This window comes from Artemia franciscana, chromosome 13 (genome assembly GCF_032884065.1).
Source record: "Artemia franciscana chromosome 13, ASM3288406v1, whole genome shotgun sequence".
Taxonomy (NCBI): domain Eukaryota; kingdom Metazoa; phylum Arthropoda; class Branchiopoda; order Anostraca; family Artemiidae; genus Artemia; species Artemia franciscana.
This window is the reverse complement of record NC_088875.1, coordinates 30261535-30283396: the sequence shown is the minus strand read 5'-3', so window position 1 is coordinate 30283396 and position 21862 is coordinate 30261535. Positions and strand designations below refer to the sequence as shown.

The 21862-nt window shown below is 34.6% G+C and overlaps 1 protein-coding gene across 1 annotated transcript in view; it reads left to right on the top strand.

Annotated features, from left to right (window-relative positions):
- The window catches only part of LOC136034783 (von Willebrand factor A domain-containing protein 5A-like), a gene marked incomplete at its 3' end in the record, with an annotated part of 73921 nt that extends 54507 nt beyond the window's left edge, over nt 1–19414 (top strand). Inside the window, 3 exon segments of the mRNA XM_065716194.1 lie at nt 2090–2189; nt 12079–12186; nt 19268–19414. Coding sequence (XP_065572266.1) covers nt 2090–2189; nt 12079–12186; nt 19268–19414 — 355 coding nt within the window.
- Nucleotides 19415–21862: the final 2448 nt, after the last annotated feature.

Below are 21862 nucleotides of genomic sequence, written 5' to 3'. Positions count from 1 at the left end.
AAATGGGGGGGGGGGGGGTTTGCGGGGAAGGGGAGAATTCTCCGCGGGGAGTGTTTTCTGGAAGGAAACACTCCCGGGGGGAATGACGGCATGAACATGAGATTTCTCTGGAACGTGAAAATTAAAATAATAATTAGTATATTGATTCTGCTTTGGCCCTTCATATTGTTCAAAAGCTAGACCATTTAGTTCTTTTGATTAGGCAGCTTTAAATATCTCAAGCAAATAGCTTCCCATATTCTATTTGGAAGACAATTGAAATTAAAAGAAATCCATGAATAGAGACCTTGTTTTAAACAGAGATACTGGAGATATTCCTATAATCCCTATTTACAATAACTTAAAATTAAAGGATTAAAATAAAAAAAATTCTTCAGTTTAAATTAAGATCATCTGACCACACTGTTAATGAAAATTAGGTCAGTAGACAAGCTAAGTCAAACTGTAGATAGAGAAACTAGCTAAGTCAAACAAGCTAAGCAGAGAATTCTTGCCCAATGTAATCAGTGAATAGGCTTTCATTTCTTATGGCCTGGTTTGTTTGATTCAGTCTTTCTTCTACTCTCTTAAGAGTTACTTAAAAAAATCATTTTTCCTTCTTTTTTTGAGCACTGAAAAGGGCTGGGCAGAAGTTCCTGACGAAATATCTGCTTCCATCATTTTCGCTTCTTTTCTGTCCACTGGCTAACATTACCCCGTTTTATCTCGGTTATTTAATTTAATTATCTTTTTCTTATTTGTCATATTTTAATCCTGCTTGTAGCCTTTTCTGTCTTTAACACCTACTATAACTTTATGTCAGCTACCATTTCACCATTTCATAATTACAATTAACTATGCTATAACACACTTTATTGTTCTGATAACTAGTGATTAGTCAGACATACGGCTTTTTAAACTGGGCAATACAGCTATACAAAACGGTAATCATACCCAAACCTGTTACTGTCAGCCTCTTCCCGTTTTTTGCTGGGAAAATTGCGAGCCCTCGTAAAATATGTCGGTATAATGTGTAAGATACCGGTAAAATACCGGTAAAATAACTAAAATGGGTAAATTAGGTAAAATACCCAATTTTACCATGACCAATTTGACCAGTTATTACACTAATTGTTTGTCATAATGTATTATCACTTTATCCCCCTCCCACTTATTTTGACATTAATCGCATTAAGTTAATGTTATTTTTTGTACATTGATTTTTTTTTATATTTTACTAATTTATGTTAAATTTTTATTGACCATTTTTACGCTTGATTGAGATTTTTAACTTTTGTCTTGCTGTATTTATTGTTTTGATTTCTTTTGTATGAAGACAATTCGGCTCTAGTTGAGCTTGTGATGCTCTTGTGAAAATGAATGTTATCTTGTTTTGTGTATATGGCCCAAGGGTGTATCCAAGATTTTTCTGGGAAGAGGGTACAAATTTGTATTTAAACTCGTTAAAATTCGTTTGTGCATTTTTATGTTACGTTTTGACGAGTCGGACTAAAATTTGGGAAGGTTTGAACCCGGTACTCCCTTCCTGGATACGGCCTTGATGTGGCTCCTTGGCTTTTAAAATATACTGATCTATCTATCTATCTGTAATTAAGGTATTTTTTACACCTTATCATTGGGACGTCTAGACATAGCTTGCTATAGGTTCTGGGGCCACATTGTACCTGTAATTGCTGTTAATGGTGGATGTTTATATGGGGTTGCATTGATTGTGTGCCTTTGAAATTTCTTTTCAATTCATTAGACATTTTATTTATCAGACAATCAGTCCCTTTTCTCAAAAAAAAACTATCAAATCTACGCTTGCATAGGCAATTACAATGGGTTGATGAAAAATTTCGCAACAGCTTCTTTCCCGCTAATGTCAAGTCCCTGTAATGTCATTTAAATAAACTCTATTGTGTATCAATTTAATGATTCGAAAATCAAAATTGTACTGTTAATAGCAAATCACCCACTGTAGATCTATATATAATCTCAGATGAATAAGGATTATTCTTTCTTCTTTTTTTTCTGGTGTATATGATATTGTCACTGCTTTTGTGATCATCTGTATAGCTGCTAATAAGAATGTTATTATTCACACTAGAGATGCTGGATATGGACTCTTATTCACTGCAGATATTACGATGATGTCAAAAATAATTGAAATCCGTTCACCTTCGCATAATCTTCATACAAATCTCGAGGTAAGTCAGATTTTCACGTTAGTTTTTATAACCAAACTTATGAATCAAAATATTGTTTATGGATACTGTTGTGACGGTACTTTCAAAAATGTGTATATGAATTCTAAGAATTTTTTCCGGTTTCAAGCAACAAAAACTAGCAGGTGCGCAATTTACAGCGATATGAATTCCAAGTTTTTCTATAGTAAAAAAATTTATATATTTAACAAGTTTGGACCTTCGTCATAAAAAATTCTTCATTCGATATAATAAAAACAATTTTTTAAAGGAAATTTTGATAGCGAAGTTATAACTTAAGACGAGTGGAAAGCGCTATGAGGGAATAAATGAAACAAAACATACATAAATTATCATAAACATAGGGTGGTATTGCTGCTCCTCAAACCCTCCAAAAGGCTAGAGTATCATTTTTTCTTCACTGGAAACTAAATAAGTCCTTAAAATTGGAAGTTTATTTAAAGCAATGGGTTTAAGTGGAATAAAATATCGAAGATAATTTACACAATATTAGATTAATAAAACTGATTTAATTCTGACAAATACACTGATATCGAAAAAAGAATTATTAGTGGTATAAGTAATAGATCATTTAGTAATTTTATAGAAAAATAAGAAAACTGTATAACAAATATTTTTATTTCTAGTAAAGCACCCATGATGCTAGGGAGGCTATAGGGTGGTTACATGGTGACAACGTATATTCGTTTTGGGTTTTCTTTATTGTTCATTTTATTTGTTGTTTCGTTTTTCGTTCCATTTTTCAATTTGTTGTCATTCTTTCTCGTTTTTTTTATATCTTATTCAAGCTAGTTTTGGCTTGTTTTAAGTTTTTTATGTGTCCTTTTCATGAAAAAATAATCTCTTTTTAAATTGATTGATTTTCTTTTTTTAATTGTCGTCGTTTAATATGTCATGATAGTTGCAAAATTGGCTAATAAGCTTTATTGATATAAACATGTGATGTTATTTAGTAGTAAAAATATGATAGTAGTAGAAGTGGGTAAATTGTCGCCCAGTTATTTTCGAGTTCTTTACCTCAAAATGAATCTCAATATGGCATATCAAAATCTTTAATCTACCTTGGTAAAAATCAAACACTGTTTGAAAAATCAAACATGTTACCGTGGATGTCCGAAATCTAGTTAATGTCGACATTCACCGGCGAATGTCCGAAATTCCTTTTTTTTTACTTCGATTCTATTAGCTTTGCGAGTCAGCTTTTTCAGTCTTATGCAACCTATGATGGTAGAAGTTAAAGTTAGGTTAGGTTAGACTATATTAGTTTAGATTAGGTGAAGTTTGTTTCGGCTAACCAAACCTAATCTATTCTAACATAATGTGTCATCATCAAAACTTGCATTAAATTGAAAAATTTGACTGCAACGCTGACTAAATCCAAGGAGTGAAAAGGTATTTCGGACATTCACCGGTAATGTCAACATTAACCAATTTGCGGACAGTCACGGTAACGTATGACCACCTCCCCCCCCCCCGCCTGCTTACCAGTCTGTATCTGCCATGGTCTATACACTTCTTGTTTTTGGATATTGAACTTTTTTATTGGAATATCAGTTTGTCATTCGCAATAATCAAGCTCAGAAACCTTTAAATGCCAAATTTTATGGAAATCAAATACATTTTGTGAAATATACGCTTAGTCTGTAGTTGAACCAGTCCCTAAATAATCTCCGAACGATCATGAGACAAATGAGGTAGCCTAGTCTTTTGACTGTCAAAAAAGTAATGTGAAAAATTATTACGTCCTATTAAGTAAAGGGCAAAGTTGAAACTAACAACGAACAAAAATTAGTGTTTCACAGCCTATGCAGCATATATCTAGAAAACTAGCAACAACAACATCTATAGAATGCATGCATCTGCAAAACTTGTGGATGTCCCTGTATGTGAAGGATTTTGCAAAACTAGCACTTAATTGAAAGCGCAAGAACTGCTCATACATTGAAGATTAAAACAAAAAAATTCGTATCCCAAAAAATCGTAGTGTGACATTTTCATCAGAAGTCGCTAATTTGATCAAAAAAAGTGATTTTCTACCTCATATGTAAGACAGTGCAGCAAAACTGAGAAATAGGCAGTCCTGCTTCTAACCTGTGCTGCTACATGTTTTCAGCCGAGTTTTGACTTTTGGCTGTCGCCGAAGCTCTACAACATTGATAGACTATAAGTACAAAATAGGTGTTGCAAGAATAGGAAGAAAAACTGAGAATTTTCAGAAACAGAAAATTGAGTCTAAAAATCATTCTCAATCCGGATGTATCTTCTTTTTTTCTTTTTTTTTAATGGACAGTTTTCCATGTTCCAGTCCTATTTCAAAACTTTTTGACGTTATTTGAATTTTGATTTTATTTTGAATATTTGTACAATAAAATCGGGAAAACTCTAAAAAAAAAAAATTTATCACGTTCTAAAGATCACCTGTCTGTGTGGAGTTTGAATGTTAGATTGATTTTTGTTGCATGGGAAAATCAGACTTGGAGTGAAACAGATAACCTAAACTAACCTAACTTAAAAGCGGTAAAAAAAAGGTAATACAATCAGGTATATTTTGGAGGTATGCGTTTGAAATAACCACTGTCCACACTCGAAGTATACCTATTAGCCATAGGATGGTGTTTGAGACATGAATGTATTTTATGTCTTAAGATTGGAACCCAAATCTCTCAGAGCAGATTATGGCACCATGACAAGAGGACGACCCCAAACCTCAAATTTACAACTATTATAAATGATGGTTTGCTGGAATCTTGAATAAAAAGAAATTTTTGTCAAACCACCCGAAGTATCAAACATGATAAGTCTACGTAAATTCACAATGTGTGAAAATGAATGGTCTCGACCATCAAATGAGACTAGATCAATAAGGACAGCTAAAACAATGGACATTGACGAATTGTCTGAAATAATAAAAATCCAAAATGAGGAAGAAAGAAAATGCCACTTCCAGTTAGAAGACATGCGACAACGAGAATCAGAATGTGTCTAAAACGAAAGTGAAGAACAAAGACACTTGCGGTTAGAAGACAAGCGACATTGGGTATCAGAACGAGTCAAAAATGAAAGTAAATAAAAAGGATCATTCAGTGTTCAGTTCATTCAATGCTCTCGTCAGAGTAAGACGCAATTAAGACCTCTGTGTTTAATTTAATGTGAAAATATTATCTCAAGGATAGTTGGATACTTATCAAGTCTATTAGTATGTTATTGGACGTAATAGGAAAAACCCTAGACAAGAAGGTATGAGTAGTACATTAAACACCTCAGATGATAGCTCTAGCTCGAAACCAGAATTATCAATGCTAGTTGTAGACTTTCAGCAAATTCTCGATGTAATAAAAGAGAATGGTAATAAGGTAGATAATATCAAAATAAATTAGCAAGTCTTACGGCAAGGGTCGATAATCTGGAAAAAGACCATTAACTACTTAAAAATAAGATGAATAATACTGAACTGGAAATTGGAAAGATCAAAAATGAAACGATTTGTCTCAAATGGCAAATAAAAACATGTACCGATGGAATTGTGAAGTTAAAAAGAAAAAATGATGATTGTATAGGTCGGATTCTGAGAATGGAAGCCGCTAAATTAGAAAATAATGTTATCATATGGAATATCATATAAATCTATATATATAAAAATAAGTTGTTTGTCTATATGTCTGTCTACTGACGTCATGTTTGTGTGTCGACTGACGTCATTATAAGGATTGAGCCGTATGTCGTCATGAAGTTGTTTGTCGTCTGACGTCATGTTTGTCGACTGACGAAATTACAGACCGGGACACCAGGACACAAATGACGACCGGGACACAGAAAATATAAATGACGACCGGGACACAGGGAATATATATGACGACCGGGACACATCATATACCAATTCAAAAACAAATGTATTCAAGCCGAAGTAGCTGAGCTGGTAAAGTGTTACGTTCCAGGTCCGAGAGGTTCCAGGTTCGAACTTTGGCTTTAGCATTAATACAAAAGAAGAGAAAAAACTAAAAAAGGTAAAATACAAAAGAAGAAAAAAAACTAAAAAAGGTAAAAACTACAAAAACTAAAAAGAAAATACTAAAAAAACTAAAAAAGCTAAAAAACTGAAAAAAGGAAAAAAACTAAATACTAAAAAAGAAAAAAACTAAAAGAAAACTAAAAAAGGTAAAAACTACAAAAAAAATAAAAAGAAAAAAACAAAAACTAATAAAAATAAACTAAAAAAACTAAAAACTGAAAAAGAAAAATAACTAAAAAAAGGAAAAATATATCTTTCTATATTCACAGGTGGGACACAGGGACACAACTACAATGGCGCGTAATGACTTACGCGCGCGGGGGGGCTTGGGGGCGCGAAGCCCCACCAACTAGGTGTTGGGGTGGCGCTTCGTGCCACCCCAACAGCTAGTAATATCATAAATATCATATGCGGTATGCGAGGACAATTGTAACGCTAAAGTTTTATTCACAGAGGTAGATCGCCGTGGATTAGAAATGTCGGATGTAAATTTCACGATCACTCAATACGATAGAAATTGTAAATTTTTGAAGGTAAATTTCACCATCACTCAATACGATAAAAATCGTAAATATTTGAAGTTGACACTGAATAAAAAAGTTAGCTATGATAAAAAAAAATTGCTAGCAAGCTTAAGATAAGACATTCCATGGAAGCAATTGGAATTTTTTTATTAGTGACGATGTTCCAGCCAAAATTTGTAAAATACGTAAGATGTTATTGGTGAAATTTGATCAATTAAGACAAGTTCACTGATGAGATGCATGGATATAGAAGGGCATTCAGGTATATTTGTTTATGGAATGACGGTTCGATTATAAAATACTCATTTAATGATAACATATAAGTATGTAATGTTTAATTTTGTTTTACATAGCTTATTTGTTCCTATTTATTTAATCTTTATTTGCCTTCTTACTAAATTATTTCTCTTTTGTTTATTTATTTTTTGTTTTTGTTTGATTATTCAAGCCCGCACAGAGGTCTTTCCGATTAGCAGTATTGAAAGAAATCAACTTGTCATGAGGACATTTTTCTTTTCTCTCCTTAGTTGTTCCTTTTTGTGTTACCTTTTTTCTCTTTTGTTTGTTTGCTGGGCTGGTGTGGTGTGGTGTGACTGTTCTCGACGTGCTGGTAATATTTGATAATTGATAGAGGAAATGGTGGAATTCCATCCTCAAGGTTAAGTTAATTTGAGCGAAATTCTCTTTTGTTTCTTTCAGTTTTCCAAAACATTGTAGCTAATGATAATTCAAATGATTTTCAATATATTGTATATTCCAAAAAAGTCCATATTTATTCTTGAATGATTTGGCAAAGAAAAATGTAAATACAGAGAGGATTTCTTTTTGGAAACGTCAGGGTTGTGTCGTCATCTAGTACGGATATTTTAGGCCTGTGTGAAACTTTTTTAGACGAATTTTCAATTGAAAGTATTCATGTTGAAGATTATAAATGTTTTCATGACTTTCGAAGTAGACAAAATCAAGGTGGTCTTGGTGTTTTGATTAAAGGTTGCATAACCAGCTCGCACAAGGTTATATTTTTTGCCAATTTTATATTGAAAGGTCTTTTCCATCTTGTGATGTTGAGTGTTTTTTTTTTAATAATCAGAGAATTCTAATTGCAGTTATTTACCGTACTCTGTCAGATAGTCAGGTAGAATTTATAAATCGTTCTGAAATTTTGTTGCATAAATTATCTAGTTTTAATAGTTCTTATCTAGTTATGGGGGACTTTAATATTGATTTAATGAGTTTTGCATCTGCTAACCAAAATAGAATGGATAGAATTACTGTGTAGTTTTTAGAATGTCCGCTAGCTCGTGTATTATACCCTCTATGTTTTACGCCATCCAGGATAACTGATAGATCATTTTCACTTATTGATAATATTTTTTCACCTTATAGTGCCATTAATACATACGTCATTCCTAATGCTTCATCTGATCACTGCATAATTATGGCTGATTTTCCGCTTTATTTTCTGTATAATAAAAAAGCCAAGCAAAGCGTTGAGACCATTTGCATAAAAATTTGTTAAATCTAAAAGAAGGGCTTGGTGACGTTGAGTGGAGTTCAGTAATTAATGAAAAAATTCAAATAAATCCTTATAGTTTTATAATATTACTTATAATGTAATTAATATTGTTGTTATTAAATAATATTATTAATGAAAAAAACTATTTAATTAAAAAAAACTTTTTATATAAAATCAAAATAAAATATCCCACAGAAATAAATATAATGCGTTTTGAAAATTATAAAAACTTGTTGGCAAGGACTGTTAGAGAAAAGGAAAGAGCTTATTATGAAAATTCATTTCAAAATTCTGGTTCTCCCCAGGAAGCTGGGAGTTTGATCAAGGATAAATTTGGAAGAAATAAACAGTTGTCTTATCCCGAGTTATTAAATGACATATATAGTGAAGAAGTGAGAGGACCGCAAGCTATTGCTAATATTTTTAGTGATCTAATAATATGTCTAGTAATTATATGTAATAATAATATTACATATAATTTTGTAATAATAAATTAGATTATGAAATAATCTAGTAATAATATGTCTAATGATTATTTTATTGGCCTTGGACAATCTATCGGTTCTGCAGAGATAGATTTTTCTTATGTATAAGCATTATTCCCCTCCCTCTGAAGGTACAAGCATATTTCTATCCCCGGTAATTTTTGCAGAATTCCATAAGGCTATAAGGCCGTAAGCCTATATATAAAAAGTGGTAATTCAGTGGGATATGATGGACTATCAACAAAGCTGTTAAAAAGTATTGCTGGAGTGGTACCCATTGAGGACCACTTATTCATATTTTTAATTTATGTATTGGTTCAAGTATGTTTCTTAGTAGATAGAAAATTGCCCGGGTAATTCCGTTACATAAAAAAGGTGATAAATCTGATGTACACAGTTTATCGCCTTTATCTAAATGTTTGAAAAAAATTTTAAAGAAAGGATTTCTAATTATTTGGATAAGATAAAAATTTTTACCGAGCACCAGTTTGGATTTAAGGCAAGCCTTTCGACACAACACGTACGACACAACAGCTCTTTTTATTAGAAATAAATGATTGTTTTCATGATGATATCCATATTGGACGTCACTTGCTCCCTTCCGAGTTCCATAAACTAGTCGGAAACTTGAATTCATAGTTTGCTCTGGCTTCATTCATCGTAAGCAATGATCAAACCATGAATATGCGATCTCCGTACTCCTGTTTTCAATCATGGTCTGTTGTTTCTCGTGTTATTTTCTCGTGTTAAAAGACAACGAGCTCAAAACTTGTGCTACCACCTGCAAATAAACGACGAACATATAATGCTGTGCGGAAAACTTGATCCATATAGTTACTGTTTTTTTATGATATTAAGAAAACATTTGACACACTGAACCATAAAATTCGTCTTCACGAATGGAAAATGCAGGCATAAGAGGGATAAGATTAGATTTAGTAAAATCATACCTGTGTGGATGTAATATTGCCGTAGATGTCAATGGAAAACTGTCTAGTTTAAGAAACTCTAATGATATTGGTGTCCCTCAAGGTTCAGTATTAGGTCCACTTTTATTTTTTTATGTATATTCATGGTCTGCCGCAAAGTTTGCTGGTGAATATTAGTCTTGCTATTATATTTGCAGATAACGCAGCTACATCTGTTAAAGGAAGGGATTTATCTACTTCAATCGATAATTTTATTATGACTGTTACTTCAGTTAATCGATGGTTTGCTGCTAATAATTTAGTACCAGGTTTAACTAAAACTGAATTTATGGTTTTTGGTCGTTCAAAACTCGTCATTCACTTGATTTCTTGTCAGGAGCTTCAGGTTGGTGAGATGAAAATTTGAAGGGTTTAATCATATTGTTATTTAGGGTTTTTCTTGATCCATTGTTTTCTTTAAGTAATCACATTGATCATTTAAGGGTTAAATTTGCTCAAAAAATATTTTTCAAATTTCCATGTTTAAAATAACTTACCCCTCTTTAATTGCTTCGTATTTGAATTGCTCCTTTATGGAGCAATTATGGAGCTGTATTTTCAACGTTTTTGACGCATTTAAAACAATTAAAGGTACTACAAAATTGGGCAGTAAGAATAGTTCGATTTTTTTTTTTTTTTCATCGACCATCAAAACTTGAAAATACATCTTAAACAAAATCGTTGTTCTTTTTCCTAAATTTGTCGGACTTAAAACATATACAAAATGTAAATATTTCTTTACGGCATTTTCAAATTCAAAATCCTAATAGTTATTCCTACAATAAATTTGTTGGTTTTGCCCCATTGTTCTGCTCGTCGGTGGTCGGATTTATCCTGAATTTCTTTTGTAAAATGCTTAAGATCAAGATTTTCACTTAGGTACCTAATGTCGTTCATTGCGAATACATGCAATCTGAATGATAAAACTCAGAGTGATTCATCACAAAAATCTCAACGGAATTCAAAGAAACAAATATTAAAGATTTTTTTTTAATGTGTTTTTTAATGATATTTTTCTGTATGTGGTTTGTTTCTTGTCGCCCGATGAGATGGCCTCCCACGCCCCTCCTGCCCAGCATTTCTTTTCTTCCTTCCTTCCTTTTGTTTCTTCCTTGTTTCTTAGGTTTTTTGTTGTTATTGTTATTTCTTGGTAATCAAGTTGATTTTTTGTTGTTATTATTATTATTATGACGAGATGTTTTGTTTTGTTTTGTTAGAAGATAAGCGACAGTGAGAATCAGATAAAGTTAAAAATGAAAGTGAAGAAGAAAGAAATATTAGGTTAGAAGAACAACGTCACCGTAATTCTTGACGCCTACAACCTGTGGCGCAAACTCCAGCACAAACCTACAAAGATGCTTTAAACTATGCAAATTTTATTTACATTTCATGGGGACCCTCCAAAATACATTTATTCACTGTGGAGCCCTCCAATATCCGGATAGAGAAGCAAACAAAGGTAATTCATTTGGAGATTACTGTTTGCAATGTCGAATTACATTGCCCCCTCCACAATTTCCAAATGAGTTGGTTTGTCTTTTTTTAGGACGTCACTTGCTCCCTTCCGAGTTCCATAAACTAGTCGGAAACTTGAATTCATAGTTTGCTCTGGCTTCATTCATCGTAAGCAATGATCAAACCATGAATATGCGATCTCCGTACTCCTGTTTTCAATCATGGTCTGTTGTTTCTCGTGTTATTTTCTCGTGTTAAAAGACAACGAGCTCAAAACTTGTGCTACCACCTGCAAATAAACGACGAACATATAATGCTGTGCGGAAGGAAGCATTGACAGCTGCCAATAAAACATCTTCAATGATGGCAGTTGTCACCATTGACAACTGCCGACATATATTATATGACTTTTATGAAATTTATTAAACGAGCAACAATTGTACATATATGTGTTTATACATTTTCCCTTGAAATCGGCTGCATAGTCTTTTTTTTCTTCTTCTAAATAGATTTTTTCTTCTTCTTTTCTACGATCTAAATAGGTGATAACTTTGAGGAAAACTTCATATTTTTCCCAGGGGGGTTGTATCGAATCTATGGTGACGCCATGACACCAGGAAGAAGTTCACATTGTTTGCCCTTTGAAGACAAGCGACAATGAGAATCAATGTATATATATATATATATATATATATATATATATATATATATATATATATATAGTAAGGGGTATTCTGGAAGCGAAAATAGTAAGGATTTGTTCGTTTTTAAGCTAGTGTGACAATTGAGTTATTATTAGAGATTAACTACAAATTTCTCAAGCTCAAAGTAAATCTGGATCATCGTTGACCTTAGTTTCATTGTTGGGAAAGATAATCCAGAATGCGTGGAAATAAAATAAAGATATATTTCAGGGCAAGACAGCAAACATAAATGCAATTGAGGAGAAAGTGAAAATGAATGAAGATCTGGTTTTCCTTATCCAAGTTGAAGACTCTCATAAGCCAAGACTAATCACTGAAGTAAGATTCCAGTTTTTCTATTATTCTTCTCTTACATTCCGCTTTGAGCAGTCGTGACTTTTGGATTTAATTACAATATATGAGGTTTTTCTGCTGTTGAATTGTTAACTAATAATATTTTTGATGAAACCTTAGCTAGCTCGAAAAAACAGAAGTGTTAGCTATTAAAAACTGGTTGTGAATAATTTTCGAAAACGTGCTATTGGGCAAAAAATTTGAGAAAAAGTGCACGCCTCGAAAAATAAATCGTGAAGCCAGTTTTAGTAACAGTAGAGAAAAGGCGCATTTTGAAAACTTTTAAAAGGTTCAGATCAGCACAAGCTTGGTAGTAGTTGTGTTAGTTTATTCAGTTTGGCCGGCTTGCTATGTCCTGCCAGCTCCTTCCCTTACATAAGGTTAAACATCTATTATAAGTTTCTCCGCAATTCATATATTGAAAATCAAACAGTTCGTGGTAACGAACTGTAGTGAGGAGCGACTCGGCTCAATAGTAACCAAAAATCTGAAAAATGGAATTTTGACACCAATAGTTGCATCAAAAGAATCACATTTTAATGCTCATTTTAAATATATAAGTTTCATCAAGTTTAGTCTTACCCATCAAAAGACACCAATAGCTACATCAAAAGAATCGCATTTTAGTGCTGATTTCAGGTATATAAGTTTCATCAAGTTTAGTCTTACCCATCAAAAGTTACGAGCCTGAGAAAATTTGCCTTATTTTAGAAAATAGGTAAACGCCCCCTAAAAGTCATAGAATCTTAACGAAAATTACACCTTCGCATTCAGCGTATCAGAGAACCCTACTGTAGAAGTTTAAAGCCCCTATCTACAAAAATGTGGAATTTTGTATTTTTTGCCAGAAGGCAGATCACGGATGCGTGTTTATTTGTTTTTTTTTTTTCCAGGGGTGATCGTATCGACCCACTTGTCCTAGAATGTTGCGAGAGGGCTCATTCTAACAGAAATGAAAAGTTCTGGTGCCCTTTTTAAGTGACTAAAAAGATTGGAGGGCACCTAGGCCCCCTCCCACGCTAATTAGTTTCCCAAAGTCAACGGATCAAAATTCTGACGGATAAAAGTCAACGGATAAAAAACTATGTCTTTGGGGACGACTTACTCCCCCACAGTCCCCGGGGGAGGGGCTACAAGTTACAAACTTTGACCAGTGCTTACATATAGTAATAGTTATTGGAAAGTGTACAGGCGTTTTCAGGAGGATTTTTTGGTTGGGGGAGGGGTTGGGAAGAGGGGGATATGCTGGGGGAGCTTTCCATCGAGGAATTTGTCATGGGGAAGAAAATATCCATGAAGGGAGCGCAGGATTTACTAGCATTACTTAAAAAAAACAATGACAAAATAAATATGAAAAAGTTTTTTTCAGCTGGAAGTAAGGAGCAGCATTAAAACTTAAACCGAACACAAATTATTACACATATGAGGGGCTCATCTCCTCCTAATACCTCGCTCCTTACGCTAAAGTATTTTTAGTGATTTCAACTATTTATTCTACGGTTTTTGTGGTGCAGGGGTCATTCTTAATGAATTGGGACAAAATTATATCTTTTACTAATAAAAAGATTCGTAAAAAATTAAAAGTTCTAGTTGCATTTTTAATTAACAAAAAATTGGAGGGCAACTAGGGTTCCTCCCCCGCTCTTTTTTTTATCAAAATCATTTGATCAAAATAATGAGAAAGCCATTTAGCAAAAAAAGAAAAAGAATATGTAAATTTCAGTTTTAATTATTCCTTTGCGGAGAGCCAAAATCAAAACATTCATTGATTCAAAAACGTTCAGAAATTAAATAAAAAAAACAAGTTTTTTCAACTGAAAGTAAGGAGCGACATTAAAACTTAAAACGAACAGAAATTACTTCGTATATGAAAGGGGCTGCTTCCTCATCAACGCCCCGCTCTTTACGCTAAAGTTTGACTCTTTCTCTCAACTCTTCTTTTTAAGACAGTAAAAGACTTTAGCGTTAAGAGCGGGGCGTTTTAAATTGTTTTTAATTGTTTTAAAAAGCAGAATCTTGGCAAAGAGTCAACTTTAGCGTAAAGAGCAAGGGATTGCGGAGGGGACAACCCATTTCATATACGGAGTAATTTCTGTTCGTTTTAAGTTTTAATGTCGCTCCTTACTTTCAGTTAAAAAAAACTATTTTTTTATGTAATTCCTGAACGTTTTTGAATTAATGCATGTTTGATTTTGGCTCTCCACACGTAAATTATTAAAATGAAATTTGCATATTAATTCCTTTTTTGGCTAAATGGCTTTCTCTTAGTTTTGATCAGACGATTTTGAGAAATAAGGGGTGGGGAAGGCCTAGTTGCCCTACAATTTTTCGGTTACATAAAAGGGCAACTATAAATTTTAATTTTTAACGAATGTTTTTATTAGTAAAAAATATACGTAACTTAAGAATTAGCTTACGTAACAAACTTTTATATTCTTAAATTTTTATTATGTATATGAGGGGGTTTGTACCCTTGTTAATACCTCGCTCTTTGCACTAAATTGTAAGTTTTGTCCCAATTCTTTAAGAGTGACCCCTGAATCTGAGAGGCCGTAGAGTAAATAGTTGAAATTAGCATAAGCATAAGGAGCGAGGTATTTATCTCCTCTTAAATACCTCGCTCTTTATGCTGAAGTATTTTTAGAACCCCTCATATTCGTAATAATCTCTGTTCGTTTTAAGTTTCAATTCTACTCCTTGCTTTCAATTGAAAAAAACTTTTCCATGTTTATTTTTTCATTGTTTTTTTTATAGTAATTTTAGAAAATCCTGCGCCCTTTTCATTGAATTTCTGGTCCCCCATGACATATTTCTCCAAGGAAAGATCCTCCCATATAGCTCTCTTCCCTCAACCCCACCCCCAAAACCAAAAAAAAATCCCTGAATACGCTGTACACTTCCCAGTAACCATTATTATATGTAAACACTGGCCGAAGTTTCTGACTAAATTTTCTGCCCTTCTGACTAAATCGTTTACCTTGGTATTCCCATTGGAAATACAATTTCTCACACTCGTCATCTCCTAACAAAAGGCATCAAACGCTGCATATCAGCTTCATATGCTTCCATAGTTTCTGTTAAGCTTCGTTTCGATCGCTGTTATCTCGCAATGCTGTACAACACTTTCTCTCCCCCACATCCCTTACATTGCACCAATCTGGAAAGTTCTTAAAAATACTGATAAATTGAAAATCCGCTCCAATTTCTTACGTTTCACAAAGTACCTACTGATATATCCAATTTGGACACGCAATTCAAAGCTCCTCAGTAATCTTCACGTAGCAGATCCTACATTAGCCGTTGCCAAACTCATAAAGAAACACAACAAAAGAGTTCGAGACATGCTTGGAGCCGATTTCTTCAACTCTAGTTACGTTTTCATAGTTGTATAGTGATATTTTGCTATTTTCATTTTTTGTTTCCTTCTCTTTGTAGTACTCTGTCATTTTCTTTTTGTATGATTACATAAAAAAAAAACTAGTTTTTTAACTGAAAGTAAGGAGCGACATTAAAACTTAAAACGAACAGAAATTACTCCATATATGAAATGGGTTGTCCCCTCCGCAATCCCTCGCTCTTTACGCTAAAATTTTTAATTGTTTTAAAAAGCAGGATTGTGGCAAAGAGTCAAACTTTAGCGTAAAGAGCGAGGGATTGCAGAGGGGACAACCCATTTCATATACGAAGTAATTTCTGTTCGTTTTAAGTTTCAATGCTACTCCTTACTTTCAATTGAAAAACATTTTCCATGTTTTTTTTTTCATTGTTCTTTTTTATTGTAATTTTAGAAAATCCTGTGCCCTTTTCATTGAATTTCTGTTTTCCCATGACATATTTCTCCAAGGAAAGATCCTCCCACATAGCTCCCTCCCCTCAACCCCACCCCCAAAACCAAAAAAAAAATCCCCTGAAAACGCTGTACACTTCCCAATAACCATTATTATACGTAAACACTGGCCAAAGCTTGTAACTTGCAGCCCCTCCCCCAGGGACTGTGGGGGAGTAATTCATTCCCAAAGACATAGTTATTATGGTTTTTGACTATGCAGAACAAAATGGCTATCTTAAAATTTTGATCCGTTGACTTTGGAGAAAAAATGAGCGTGGGAGGGGGCCTAGGTGCCCTCCAATTTTTTGGGTCACTTAAAAAAGGGCACTAGAACTTTTCATTTCCGTTAGAATGAGCCCTCTTGCGACATTCTAGCACCACTTGGTCGATACGATGACCCCTGGGGAAAAAAAAAACAAAAAAACAAATAAACATGCACCCGTGATTTGTCTTCTGGCAAAAAATACGAAATTCCACATTTTTGTAGATAGGAGCTCGAAACTTCTTCGCTCCTACTGCAGTTCGTTACCACGAACTTTTTGAAAGAAAAAAATTCGGTATTTCGGGGCTTCTGACATTATTACTCCTTTGCGGAAGTTAGGCTCAAAATTGGAAAAGGATTATATTTTTCCTCTGGGCCCCTTCCACCTCTTCGTTCGTTTGTTTTCCCGTTAGTTTTCACCTGTTTTCGCTTTATAGTTGTGTTATCTCTTAGCAGTTCTTTCGTTAGTTGAGTTATGGTTGTGGTATGTATGTTTTATCGCTCGTATAGTTGTGTTATTTTCAAATTATACTCCATAATAGAGAGGCTCCGAACACCCAGCATTGTATATTAAGCTCTGAATTTGACGTTTTTTTCTAACGTGACCAGATTCGTCCTGCGCCCAGCGCCCTTTTCATTGAATTTTTCTTCCCCCATGACATATTTCTCCAAGGAAAGATCCTCCCACATAGCCCCCTCCCCTCAACCCTACCCCCAAAACCAAAAAAAATCCTCCTGAAAACGTCTGTACACTTCCCAATAACCATTATTATATGTAAACACTGGTCGAAGTTTGTAACTTGCAGCCCCTCCCCCAGGGACTGTGGGGGAGTAATTCATCCCCAAAGACATAGTTATTATGGTTTTCGACTATGTTAAACAAAATGGCTATCTCAAAATTTTGATCCGTTGACTTTGGGAAAAAAATGAGCGTGGGAGGGGGCCTAGATGCCCTCCAATTTTTTTAGTCACTTAAAAAGGGCACTAGAACTTTTCATTTCCGTTAGAATGATCCCTCTTGCGACATTCTAGGACCACTTGGTCGATACGATGACCCCTGGGGAAGAGAAAAAAAAAAGAAACAACAACAAATAAACACGCACCCGTGATTTTGTCTTCTGGCAAAAAATACAAAAATCCACATTTTTGTAGATAAGAGCTTGAAACTTCTACAGTAGTGTTCTCTGATACGCTGAATCTGATGGTGTCATTTTCGTTAAGATCCTACGACTTTTAGGGGGTGTTTTCCCCTATTTTCCTAAATAAGGCAAATTTTCTCAGGCTCGTAACTTTTGATGGGTAAGACTAAACTTGATGAAACTTATATATTTAAAATCAGCATTAAAATGCGATTCTTTTGATGTAGCTATTGATATCAAAGTTCAATTCTTTATAGTTTTGGTTACTATTGAGCCGGATCGCTCCTTACTACAGTTCGTTACCACGAACTGTTTGATATCTATGGAATTTAATCACTTTTCTTTGAATTGTTTTTATTTGAAGACACTTTCTTTGACTTTATCTATATCAATTTTTCTATTCACATACTGTGTTAAGAACTGTTAATTGTAGATTATTTATAAGATTATTATTTTTGTTCGCTAAAAAACTAAACCATTGGATTGCTAGTTAAACGCAGAATTTGAATATGGAATTGGAGAGGTCTGGAAATTTAAGCACTCGCGGAATTATGCCTCGAAATATGGAATCAGTCTGTTTTCTACTTTTGTAGAAGTTCCTTGTTCTTGCAGTCACTCTGTAGTTCATCATGATAATCTTTTGAGCTAGCCTCACGCAAGTTCGTGATTTATTAGATTTTTTCAAAACTAAAATGTATTGCAGTATTAGCCTCAGATTTGTATTCAATTACCTCAGAAATACTTAAATATGACTATGCACGCACCATCGCGTTTTTTTAAATCTGCATTTAGTTTCATTAGATTTAAGATAGCGATTCTGTAGCCTAAAATTGATGGTTTTTAACTTTTAATATAATGATTTCAACAAAGTCTTTGAAATAAGTCTGCTAAGGGCCCTGCAACCACATATTGAGAATCAATTCATGGCTCAGGTTTCAATTAGGTTTAATATATCTACCATTTGTGAAATAAAATATTTTTACTGCGGTTGTCTATATTGTATTATTTGCCTCAGACCTTTAATCAGAAAGTTCACAAATTATAAAATACCAATTTCGGAGGAAGTCAGCCATCATTTTTGAGATGTATACTTGCTCTTTTATGATTTAGGATAGTTATACAGCAATCTTAATTGTTTTTAATGATGATAATTTAAGAATTTTTGACAGTTTCCGGAATACACTGAATCATTTTAATTAAAAAAAAGTTCAATGTGTTCCTATGTGTATATTTGGAGGGGGAGGGGTAATAGTCCCAGGGTAACCACTTGGACTTTCTGATTTCAATAATATGCACTGTCTTCACCGTTTGTGAGGCATATACTTGACTCTCTTGGATTTTGGGCGTCTTCATTGCAATATTAGCCTTAGATTTGCAATTAACAAGTTCAGAAACCCTTAGTACCTACTTTAGTGGATTTTATGCAGTATTTTGAAGTTTATGCCTCTTATTTTTAGGACAGTATCCTACTATCTTAAGGGTTGCCTACCATTTTCCAATAATGCAGAACAAGCCGGAAAAACAAAAGAGGTATCACCTCCTTGGTACCCATAATCAACTGTTATCGGAGGGTGTTTAGGTTTAAATTCCTTACTCGTTTTGAAATGTTTAACCTCTCGTTTCTAAAGAAGTTCAGCAGAAAAAGGTCTTGGAAAAAAAAACTAATCAAACGTTTGACCCTCAGTTGTTAGCGGCCTGGCGGTGTGAAAATTGTCAAAAAAAAAATTGTTGTTTAATATCCTTTTCCTCTTTTTTGTATGCACCATATGCATGTAACTGGACTCCTTTTGAGTTTATTTTGACTGTTGTAAATATTTGTATTAATTGTATTCATAGAAGTCAGAAGATGGAACATATGCTGCAATGATAACCCTAGTACCATCCATTGACGTGAAAACACAGAAGACAGAACTTGTTTTCCTTATCGACCGCAGTGGGTCAATGCAAGGGGAATCTATATCACAAGCGAAGGAAGCGCTTTTGGTAAGCTATAGCTCTAAAGTTAAAACTAATTTGCAGTTGTTAGTCTAATAGATCAGTCTCTCAATTGGGTGGCTGTGTATTAAAGTGGATCAAGTATCAGTCATTACACGGCTTAAAATAACGAAAATTCAATATTTGTCGCGAAGTAAACTTTGTTTCGCAATTGCTGAGATATTTCAGCATTGGCTGAGGTGCTATAAAAATATATAATCGTACGAAAAACAAAAGGGCGTAGTATAGTACCGTTTTTGAAAATGAATTAGATAATGAGGAAGATGTCTCTAGTAGATTTCTATCCATTTTCCATAATTTGATATACCCTACCCCAAAAAGCTGAAAAAAATTATCATAGTACATTTGTAGCGAAACTTTTCTCTTAGAAATGGAATATGCGAGTTCAATAATTTGTGGAATCGTTCATAAGGCGTTCCATTACGCTTAGTGCTAGAAAGTGCAATAATTGCGTTTAACCCTAAATTGGTTTACCCTAAAATCAAGCTACTGCCCGAACCAGACCATAGTCACACTTGTGACATGAAGCTTTTCTTGATTTTCACGTCAGACCTGTATTTCAGAAGTGGAAAACTTATATGGTTAGAAATTTGTTTGAAAAGCTTCGTGTCAGCATTATTTCGTTCCCAGCTGTTTTTATGGCACTTGGTATTAACCAAGTGACACATAGCAATCGCAAATTCTGTCGGTCTGTCGGTCCCGGTTTTGCTACTTTAGGCACTTCCAGGTAAGCTAGGACGATGAAATTTGGAAGGCGTATCAGGGACCGGACGAGATTAAATTAGAAATAGGCGTTTTCCCGATTTGACTATCTGGGGGGGGGGAGGAGAGGGGGGCCCGTTAATTTCGGGATAAAATAGAAAAAATGAGGTATTTTTAACTTACGAACGGTTCATCAGATCTTCCTGAAATTTGATGTTTGGAAGGATATCGTGTCTCAAAGTTGTTATTTTAAATCCTGACTGGATCTGGTGACATTGGGGGGAAGTTGGGATGGGGGAAACCTAAAATCTTGGAAAACACTTAGAGTGGAGGGATCGGGATGAAACTTCGTGGGAAAAATAATCACAAGTCCTAGATACATGATTGACATAACCGGAACGGATCCTCTCTCTTTGGGGTAGCTGGAGGGGGGGGGTAATTCTGAAAAATTAAAAAAAATGAGGTATTTTTAACTTACGAACGGGTGTTCGGATCTCAATGAAATTTGATATTTAGAAGGATATCGTGTCTCAGAGCTCTTATTTTAAATCCTGACCGGATCTGGTGACATGGGGGGGGGAACCTAAAGCACAAGTCCTAGATACATGATTGACATAACTGGAACGGATCCGCTCTCTTTGGGGTAGTTGGGGGGGGGGGCTAATTCTGAAAAGTTGGAAAAAATGAGGTATTTTTAACTTACGAACGGGTGATCGGATCTCAATGAAATTTGATATTTAGAAGAATATCGTGTCGCAGAGCTCTCATTTTAAATCCCGACCGGATCTGGTGACATTGGGGGGAGTTGGGAGGGGGAAACCTAAAACTTGGAAAACACTTAGAGTGGAGGGATTGGGATGAAACTTGGTGGGGAAAATAAGCACAAGTTCTAGATACATTATTGACATAACCGGAACGGATCCAATCTCTTTGGTGTAGCTGGAGGGGGGGGGGGGGTAATTCTGAAAAATTAGAAAAAATGAGGTATTTTTAACTTACGAACGGGTGATCGGATCTCAATGAAATTCGATATTTAGAAGGATATCGTGACTCAAAGCTCTTATTTTAAGTCCCGACTGGATCTGGTGACATTGGGGGGAGTTTGGGGTTGGGGAACCTAAAATTATGGAAAACGCTTAGATAGGAGGGATCGGGATGAAACTTGGTGGGAAAAATAAGCAGAAGTCTTAGATACGTGATTTACATAATTGGAACGGATCCGCTCTATGGGGGGGGGGAGGAATTAATTCTGAAAAATCAGAAAAAATGACGTATTTTTAACTTACGAAGGAGTGATCGGATCTTGTTGAAACTTCATATTTAGAAGGACCTCGTGACTCAGATCTCTTATTTTAAATCTCAGTCGGATCCAGCATAATTGGGGGGGGGGCAGTTGGGGGGAACCGGAATTCTTAGAAAATACTTAAAGCGGTGAGATCAGGATGAAACTGGATGGGAAGAATAAAAACCTGTCTAAGACACGTGACTGACATAACCGGACTGGATGTGCTCTCTTTGGTGGAGTTGGGGGGGGGGGGGTAATTTTGAAAACTGAGGTATTTGTAACTTACGAAACGGTGACCAGATATTAATGAAATTTGATATTTAGAAGGATCTTGCGCTTTAAAGCTCCAATTTTAAATTCCGACCAGATCCTTTGACATTGGGGGGAGTTGGAGGGGGAAACCGGAATTCTTGGAAAGCGTAAAAATTGGGATATTTTTATCTTACGAA